Genomic DNA, 9,773 nt, shown 5'->3' on the forward strand with positions numbered 1-9,773 from the left:
AAAATGGCACATGTTAGGACAACTCATTCTGAACCCCAATAGCAGCTTCAATAGCAGTAGTGGGCCATACCAATGTCTTTTCTGGAGTCTTGGAGGTGCCACAGGAAGACTTCCTGCACAAACATTAGTGGCCTTGACTTGGAAACTTCTTGACTTCTCTCGAGAGGAAGAGAGAGAGGGAGAGTCAGAGGGAGAATCTGCAGACAGCTCTACAGGGAGCCAGAGGAGAAACGGAGGAAAATGCTGGTCCCCACATGTTTATTAGGGAACACGTGCATCAACAGATATGAAACATTCCTGGGAGGGGGAAGAGGAGGTGGCTGGACTTCTTGTGATTTCAGGTAGGTTCAGAGTCCAAGATACATATGGTCTTGTGACATTTTGGTTTCTGGTTTTAGCCCTTGGCTGTTGTATAGAGGGTATATAGAGGAGGAGTCTGTGGAAACACCTATTAGGGAAAGAGGCTGGGGTAGGGATGGCTTCCAGGAGACAGTGGTGATTCCAGGAATCAGGTGAAGGAGGGACAACAGAATAAAGCAAAGAACCACTAATAATTCCTTAAAACCAGAGGTGCCTAGGAGAGAAGGTAGGACAGGATGACAGAGGAATGAGGTTAGAAAGGTTGTTAATTGTATAATTCATAACCTGACACTCCTTTACTATGTGTTTATTCCCCAGGATTCATCTTAGATTGGACCCAAGGAATAATGTTTTACCTGATGGTCTTTATTTGGGCTGCTAGGTGCTGGGAGATAATTCTCCATAGGTCTCTCACATTTCTGCATGTCTTGGGAGCAGAGGCACTGATAGCTTTTGTTCTAGACTATCTCTTCAAGGATGTTTGTAGTCAAGGACCTTGGATGACAGAAATAATGTCTCTCACTGTAACAGAGGGCAGGTTTATTTACCGTGCAGTATAATAAAGGTTGGGTTTCTTAAGCGCAGGGGTCCTTGGGTGTGAGGCAAAACCTCTGTGTGTGGCATTATCTGAACAGTTTCCCATCGCCTTGAAGGGGGTGGGGAAGTGCAAGGGGGACCAACCTAAACATGAGGCTTGTGCTACTTGCTGTGCTCTGCATAATAGAGTCTTTTGCCTCAGAGCCAGGAGTCTTCTGTCCTCTGTCAACGCTCATGAAGCTTGGTAGGCGAACACTTCATAGCTCGTGACACTAGGTGTTTGCTTTTTGAGAAGCAAAAAATTAGTTTTGAGTCTGGCTTTTTACTGCACTTTCAGAGGTAATGAATCCTGTCCGCTGCGCCCTTGCGTAGCCCTAGCTGAGGTAGGATTTAGGCCAGTAGGATCCATATCCCTTCCAATATTAAAACGCCTTGGCTTATGAATCTGAGCTTTCTGTGGAGGCAAAGGGCCACCAAATACAAGGCGAATATTTCACTGATGTAGAGACAAATGCCAAGAAGCCAGGCAGTGCTTGGCTTACCAAATAGAATAGAAGAGGCTGTTACCTCAAACTACCACAAGGAACACAAGGCAGGTTAAAATTTAAAAATTAGTCTGCTATGCAGGAAATAATGACACAAAGGTGACAGTAGCCAAATAGGATTTGGCGACGAGATGACTCTAGCAATGCCCACTTTGGGGATGGGCAATGAAATAGGACAAATTCTCTATAGGTACCTAATATTACCTTCTCAAGTAGGTACTTATTCAAATTACCAAAATGGTAGCTTTAACAGAGTAAGTTAATGCAATTTAGCAATAGAAGCAAACGTTGACTTTAGCCTTCAACTTGATTAGTAGAATTGGTCAACATATTCTACTAATTTCAGAAACAAACTTTTAAACATTTTAGGTTAGGGGCACCTGGCTGGCTCAGTTGGAAGAGCATGCGACTCTTGATCTTGGGTCATGGGTTTGAGTCCCATGTTAGGTGTAGAGATTACTTAGATAATAAATAAACTTCTAAAAATTTAAAAGAGAAGATCACTGTAAACTATCTTCATCTTTGAAACTATCTTTAATCACTTAAAACCTCTTCAAAACATCTAAGTCTAAATAATGGGATGGAATGAATAAAAATATGTTTTATGTGGAGTGCTTGGTGGCTCAGGTGGTTGGGCGTCCACTTTGCTCAGGTCATGATCTCACAGACTGTGAGTTCAAGCCCCACATCAGGCTCTGTGCTGACAGCTCAGAGCCTGGAGCCTGCTTTAGATTCTGTGCCTCTCTCTCTCTCTGCCCCTCCCCCACCCATGCTCTGTCTCTCTCCTTCAGAAATAAACATTTAAAAATTTTTAAAAAATATATATGTGTTTTATGTGACAATAAAATGTTTTCTTGGTGATCTGGTTAATGATTTTTTTGTTTCTTTTATAATTAATGTTTGTAAATAAGACAGACATTGAAGAAGGATCAAAGAGGTTGTATTTCTGTGTGTCTCTGGAGATGCACGTTATCCAAATATGGCATTATCTGAAAAATAAAAAATCAGAAGTATTTGTTATACCATGTATGCTACATTTTATAGTTCCAAAATAACCCTGAGGGCAGACAGGATGAGTACTGCTTCACAGGTAAAGAAAGTAAGGCTTAGAAACACTAAGTGACTAAAAGCGTGAGACTAGTCAATGGCAGAAGCAGAACTTGAATCCAAATGCAATGTACTGAATGTCTGTGTCCTCCTGCCCAAATTCCTATGTCGAAGCCCTAATCACAGTGTGATGGAGTCAAGACATGGGGGCTTTGGGAGGTAATTAAGTCACATGAGTGGAGTCCTCATAAATGGGATTAGCGCTCTTAGAAGTAGAAACACAGCAAGAAAACAGCCCCCTGTGAGCCAGAGAGAGGACATTTGTCAAGAACCCCACTGTGCTGGCATCCCGAAATCAGGCTTCCAGCCTCCAGAACTGTGAGAAATGAATGTTTGCTGTTTAAGCCACCCTGTCTGTTGTAACTGGTTATAACAGCCTGAACCAAAATACCTGCATCTTCTGTTTTGAAGGCTTGTATGTTTACGTAAGACTGTCCCTCTTTCGGCCTCCACATCTCCAACTAGAAGACTGAAAAGAGTTTGGAGATCCCTGGCTAAGAAAACTCATTCCCTGGTCTATCATTCACTATTGATAGAAGCAAAGAGGAGTGCCCAGAAGTCCCAAGTGCTCTTAGCAAAATCCCCAACACTTCTCATCCTTAACACTCATGGCCTGACCACCGCTTGAGACCATTAAGACCAATCTCATTCTGTTCCTTTTCCCTGTTTACTTTGGCTACCTCCAGAAGCCAGGAGTTCTGAGAGAGAAAGAAACCAAGAAACAGACTCTTCACTGTAAAGAACAAACTGACAGTTACGTTACCAGCTGGGAGGTGAGTGGGGGATGGGTCAAATAGGTGATGGGGATTAAAAAGCACACTTAGCACGATGAAAATATAAGAATAAGAATAACAAAATAAAAACAAAGGGGGAAACAAAGAAGCCAGGAGTTCTGGGTTGTCCCACGTGCCCCGGATGCCAACCCCATGCTCTGGGAGCCCAAACATCCCTACTCTAACACTTCCCATCCTCCTGCTTTATGTTTCCCCATAGCACTTACCCACTTATAATACGTGCATCTATCCACTCAAATACCCACTGAAATCTAAGTTTTATAAGGCAGAGGTTTTCTCTATCACTGTATTGCCAAGCACATAGAGTAGTGCCTGACAGAAAGTAGATGCTCCTAAAAATTTGCTGAATGAATGTGTTTCTTCCTCTAACACAGGTATGTATAAAGGAAAAGAGTAAAGTGCTTTCTAATTCTTACTGTATACATCCTGGGGTGCCTAGGTGGCTCAGTTGCCTAAGCATCTGACTTTAGCTCAGGTCATGATGTCGCGGTTCATGGGTTCGAGCATCACGTCAGGCTCTGTGCTGACAGCTCGGAGTCTGCTTCAGATTCTGTGTCTCCCTCTCTCTCTGCCCCTCACCCACTCATGCTCTGTCTCTCTCTCTCTCTCTCAAAATTAAAATAAAACATTAAAAACATACCTTCTTATTATCCTCTTCCATTTCTAAAGATTATTCTACAGCAACAAATGTGCCCCGGGAGACTCTAAGTTTGTGAGCCATTGCCCAAGGGCACGACTACTGGTCTCAAGAGGAATGAGGTAAGATTTACCATTATTTCTGGAAAAATACATACTATGTCCTAATATTTATTCAACTACCAAATGAATATTTTCTATGTACCTAATTTATGTCTGACACCATTTTTGGAAAAGAATGGACAAAGCAGTGAAAAAACAGACATCATCTCTGCTTAACCCTACAGAGGAAAAGAAAGCCAGGTATGGTATTGCAGGATATTGGAGAGTTCTTTAAAAGTGTTTTTTTTTTTTTTTAATTTGAGAGAGAGAGAATGAGCAGGGGAGGAGCAGAGAGAGAGGGGGACAGAGGACCCAAAGCGGACTCTTGTGTTGACAGCAGAGAGCCTAATGTGAGGCTCGAATTCCTGAACTGGGATATTGTGACCTGAGCCACAGTCAGAAGCTTAACTGACTGAGCCACCCAGGTGCCCCAGGATACTGGAGAGTTCTATTTATATAGGATAGTTTCTGATTAATTGGATTTTGAACAAAGATCTGAATAAAGTGAGGGAAAGAGAGAGAACTCCAGGCAGAGGAAACGGCATGTGCCAAGTCCCTGAGATGGGAACCAGAATGTTATGGACCAGGAACAGGAAGAAAGCCATGGTAGTTAAGTGAAATGAGGCCAGGGACAGTGGAGAGATAAGGATGAAAAGATAATTAGGGGCTTGTTCATTGAGAGCCTATAAGCACAGGAGAAGGTGTGTGGATTTCACCTAAGTGTGCTGTGAGACCATAGACCAGTTTTGAGCAATAAATAATGTATCTAATACATGTTTTAAAAAGATCACTCAGGCTGTTGTGTAAAGAAGTGTGGGAGGCAGCAAGCACAGAGGCGGGAGGACAGCTGGCAGGCTGTACTTTGGGAGAGAGATGATTACGGATTGAATCAGGGTGATAGTGGTCAGATTCAGGACTGATTTTGAAGGAACAATTGATAGGACTTCCAGACAGATTGGATGTGGAATGTGGGACAAAGAAGAGTGTCAGACTCTGACACTATCCTAGATATCTGACACAAAAATCCTAGATTTTTGACCATTTTCTGAAATGAGGAGGGGGAAGGGGTGAGTATGTATGTTTGGGGGCGGAGGATAGGATTTCTTTTTGGCAATGGTAAATTTGAGATATCAAGTAGAGGTGGAAGTCCTCATGGATGCGTTTCAAACTCAGGAGAAAGGTCAAGGCCAGAAATAGAAATGTGAGAGTCATCAGAATTAGGATGGTATTTTTAAGTCCTGTAACAGGTTGAAGACCAGCAAACTGTCGCGTTGAGATCACCTAAAAACTAAGTGTAGTTGATCAGAAGCAGGTAATCTTATCTAAAAAGGATGTTATTTTACAGCTAATGGTGTTTATCATTTAATTGAGTACATATTTGTGAATGGTTTACTGGAGTAATATGTTCATCATGTTTTATAAGTAATGTCCCATCTCCTTATTTTACAAATGAGGATTTTCTCTTTGCATCTGTTGGTTTCCTGGGGGAGGGGGTACTCTCTGATATATATCTGTGTTCTCAGTTTAGTGTGGCAGGGCCAAACTTTTGGTTTGGAATGGGGCAAGTTCTCTCTTGGGGTGAGTTCACCATTCACTGCTTTTAAGCCAGTTTCTCCAATATAAATAGTTTTCCAGTAACAAAGCCAACATTTTAACCTCCATCTGTCAATTGATATAAAGTCAGGAACAGAAGGGTCTTATTGTTGACCTTTTCAAACCTTAACAGTATTCAGAATAAAGTATACACTCAAAAAAAATGTTAGCGCCCTTCTCTATATCCATGCACTTTCTACTTGTGGAAATAAAAAATAAATAAGCCCCAATATCTCTTATTTATCCTTGATGAAAATTAAAGTTGAAGCCAAAGACCTTGATTTTATTTTATTTATTTTTTCTTTTTTTTCTTTCATTGTTTTTTTCAATATATGAAATTTATTGTCAAATTGGTTTCCATACAACACCCAGTGCTCATCCCAAAAGGTGCCCTCCTCAATACCCATCACCCACCCTCCCCTCCCTCCCACCCCCCATCAACCCTCAGTTTGTTCTCAGTTTTTAAGAGTCTCTTATGCTTTGGCTCTCTCCCACTCTAACCTCTTTTTTTTTTTTTTCCTTCCCCTCCTCCATGGGTTTCTGTTAAGTTTCTCAGGATCCACATAAGAGTGAAACCATATGGTATCTGTCTTTCTCTGTATGGCTTATTTCACTTAGCATCACACTCTCCAGTTCCATCCACATTGCTACAAAGGGCCTTATTTCGTTCTTTCTCATTGCCATGTAGTACTCCATTGTGTATATAAACCACAATTTCTTTATCCATTCATCAGTTGATGGACATTTAGGCTCTTTCCATAATTTGGCTATTGTTGAGAGTGCTGCTCTAAACATTGGGGTACAAGTGCCCCTATGCATCAGTACTCCTGTATCCCTTGGGTAAATTCCTAGCAGTGCTATCGCTGGGTCATAGGGTAGGTCTATTTTTAATTTTCTGAGGAACCTCCACACTGCTTTCCAGAGTGGCTGCACCAATTTGCATTTCCACCAACAGTGCAAGAGGGTTCCCGTTTCTCCACATCCTCGCCAGCATCTATAGTCTCCTGATTTGTTCATTTTGGCCACTCTGACTGGCGTGAGGTGATATCTGAGTGTGGTTTTGATTTGTATTTCCCTGATAAGGAGCGACGTTGAGCATCTTTTCATGTGCCTGTTGGCCATCCGGATGTCTTCTTTAGAGAAGTGTCTATTCATGTTTTCTGCCCATTTCTTCACTGGGTTATTTGTTTTTCGGGTGTGGAGTTTGGTGAGCTCTTTATAGATTTTGGATACTAGCCCTTTGTCCGATATGTCATTTGCAAATATCTTTTCCCATTCCGTTGGTTGCCTTTTAGTTTTGTTGGTTGTTTCCTTTGCTGTGCAGAAGCTTTTTATCTTCATAAGGTCCCAGTAATTCATTTTTGCTTTTAATTCCCTTGCCTTTGGGGATGTGTCGAGTAAGAGATTGCTACGGCTGAGGTCAGAGAGGAAAGATCTTGATTTTTAATTAGAGATTAATGAGAAAACCATGGGAAAAAATTCTAATAAGCTTGAGAATAAACAGCACCGGGTCAGTAATTACCTACCATTTGTTCAAACAAGTGTTTCTCAACCTTTTTCGTCTCAAGATCCATTATATTCCTATAAATTATTGAAGACTTTATCAAGGTTTTGTTCATGGGTGTTGTACCTCTCAATATTTACATTAGAAATGTAAACTGAGGGAAAAAAATAAAACTTAAGAATACAAGCCCACATTCCATTTAATGGTCAGAAGAATGATGTGATTGCACATCACATTGCTTCTGGAAAACTCCAATGTACTCCCATGAGAGTAAAAAAGGCAAATAATATCACGGCATCCTCATGAAAACTTTGACCCTGTGGGTTCCTGAAAAAGACCTGAATACTCAGTGGTTCCCACACCACCATTTAAGAATGAATAGTTTAGACTAAAAAACAAAAAGCATGCATTTACATGCTAATTACCAGAACATTTCAATTAAGTCCATGCTTATTCTGTATCTTGTCATCATAAACTTGAATTTCTATTTAAGCCTGTTTATTTAAAAGAACAAAGAGCTTTTCTGCAAGATTTAATGTTCCAGAATTATTGGCTTATAACTTTGGTATCATTAATATTGGTTATGGAAATTATATTTGTTAGGCCCTGTTTTGTAGAAAACCATGTGTATTCGTGTAAAATGTTAAACTGTGTTTGTTATAGAAGGTGGATATTACCCTCCACTATTAAGCTTGTGAGCCTAACCAACTCTATGTGGTTTAACTCACCTAGTACTGAGTAATTCAAGCAGAATAAAAGATTATGCAGATCCACTTAGAATTAGGAACACTAAAGGCCCTTGTAAAGAGTTATTTTTTGAGTAAAATTAACACATGGCTGTTACAGATTAACTTTAAAGCACAATGGAGAATCTCAGTTTTCTTTTTTTTTAATTTTTTAATGTTTTTATTTATTTTTGAGAGAGAGAGCACAAGTGGGGGAGGGGCAGAGAGAGAGGGAGACACAGAATCTGAAGCAGGCTCCAGGCTCTAAGCTGTCAGCATAGAGCCCGACGCGGGGCTCGAACCCACGAACCGCGAGATCATGACCTGAGCTGAAGCCAGATGTTTAACCAGCTGAGCCACCCAGGCACCCCAAGAATCTCAATTTTCAATGCCACACTGTATCACCCTCTTCACACCACTTACCAAGAGCATGGGGGTAAATGTAAAGTCATCAAAGAAGTTAAATCTCCAAAATACTGATTTTTCTTGTTGCAGATCTAACTTAATCGCGTGTTGTTTGTATTTAATACAATTACACTCTACTTTATTTTTTTTTAAACATGAAAAAAATGCCATCGGTTGCTTGTCTTGACTTGGAAACAAGTATTCACAATCAAAAATGGTTACTCTTTCTCTTCCTCCTCCTGCGAAATAATACTACCACCACCATCAACCCTCACACCAACCTCCCTCCACATTGTACTATTGTTAATCAGGGCTTTTTGTTTGATATTTGTTATCAAAATCATTTCCATTGTATCTCAATTTTGCACATGAAATTTTTGCACAGGCAACAAATTGGTGAGATAGGTAGTCTCTGGAGCTTTTGTGGGCTATTATAATTATCTATAACAACTTCTCTCAAAATATGGTTCTCAGGCCTTCAGCATCAAAATTCCCTTAGCCTGATGAAAACACGGATTCTAGGACCAAAGGAGGGCCTACGGAATGAGTCAGTCGAGAGGTGGAGCTCAGGATTCTGGAAGCACAAGAAAAAGAAAATCTCTGGTCTACAGCAGATCTTACATCCACTAACCTAGTTTACTGATGCTTTTCACCTCAGACAGACCTCCTTTAAACTGTCCCAGAACGATACTTACTGAACCTCTCTCAACCCCAGAAATCCTCCTCAAGTTTATTTATAAATCCCTCCTGTCAGTTGGGGATGGAATCCTACCATACATAACAACTTACTTTTTGCAGGAAAGTGCTTTTTCTCGGTGTGAACCAGGAGACTCAGTGTGACCCAGGAGCTCCTGCCACTGTCAGGAACGGGTTCTTTGATTTGGGTGTGAGTAAAGGACTGGTAGGCACCACTGAAATGCCTCTTTTGAACTCTCAATAAACTGACTTGATTGCTTCTTTCCGCAAAACAGTTGGAGTCACGCTTTTCGTTCATCTCCTCCAGGAGATGTTTTTTGCTAGCTTTAAGTTTTTTAATGATTTCATTGGTTCTGTTTTTAGAGGTCATGGTGACAAACTAATCATCAAGTGATTCTTAGTATCCTGAAACACATGAAAAAATACAATCAGTTGCTGCTTGACCTAGCAGCCAGTATTCACCATCAGGTTTTTACCAGTTCTTTCTTCTCTTCCTGTAAAATACCACCACCACTGTGCCCCTGACCCCACATCTCACTCCATTTTTATTATTGTTTCCTAAGGTCTTTTTGTTTTTTGATGTTTCTTCGGAGGAAAAAAAAATCATAAAAAGAGGATTGTAGTAAGAAAAGATATTTTGTTTTTGAAATTGATACTATGTATTGATTCTTGCTTTTAGGAACCCTCATTGTTTCTTTTGATTATAAAAATAATACATAGTCATTGTAGACAATTAAGAAAATACAGAAAAGCATAAGGTAGACAAGGT

General features: G+C 40.5%; 1 protein-coding gene across 1 annotated transcript; it reads right to left on the reverse strand.

Annotated features, from left to right (window-relative positions):
* Positions 1 to 9,016: 9,016 nt before the first annotated feature.
* Positions 9,017 to 9,453, reverse strand: SPATA45 (spermatogenesis associated 45). The gene has a single exon (XM_047076439.1). The coding sequence runs from the start codon at positions 9,372 to 9,374 to the stop codon at positions 9,039 to 9,041; it is 336 nt and encodes a 111-aa protein (XP_046932395.1). The 5' UTR covers positions 9,375 to 9,453; the 3' UTR covers positions 9,017 to 9,038.
* Between the last annotated feature and the right edge of the window lie 320 nt (positions 9,454 to 9,773).

The sequence above is a fragment of the Lynx rufus genome, unplaced genomic scaffold (genome assembly GCF_022079265.1).
Source record: "Lynx rufus isolate CCGP_SWC_20201006 ecotype Redwood Valley unplaced genomic scaffold, mLynRuf1.p SCAF_15, whole genome shotgun sequence".
In the NCBI taxonomy this organism is placed as follows: Eukaryota; Metazoa; Chordata; class Mammalia; order Carnivora; family Felidae; genus Lynx; species Lynx rufus.

Excerpts from the sequence above, each read along its gene's own strand:
- SPATA45 (XM_047076439.1), bottom strand. The coding sequence starts at position 9,374 with ATGACCTCTAAAAACAGAACCAATGAAATCATTAAAAAACTTAAAGCT.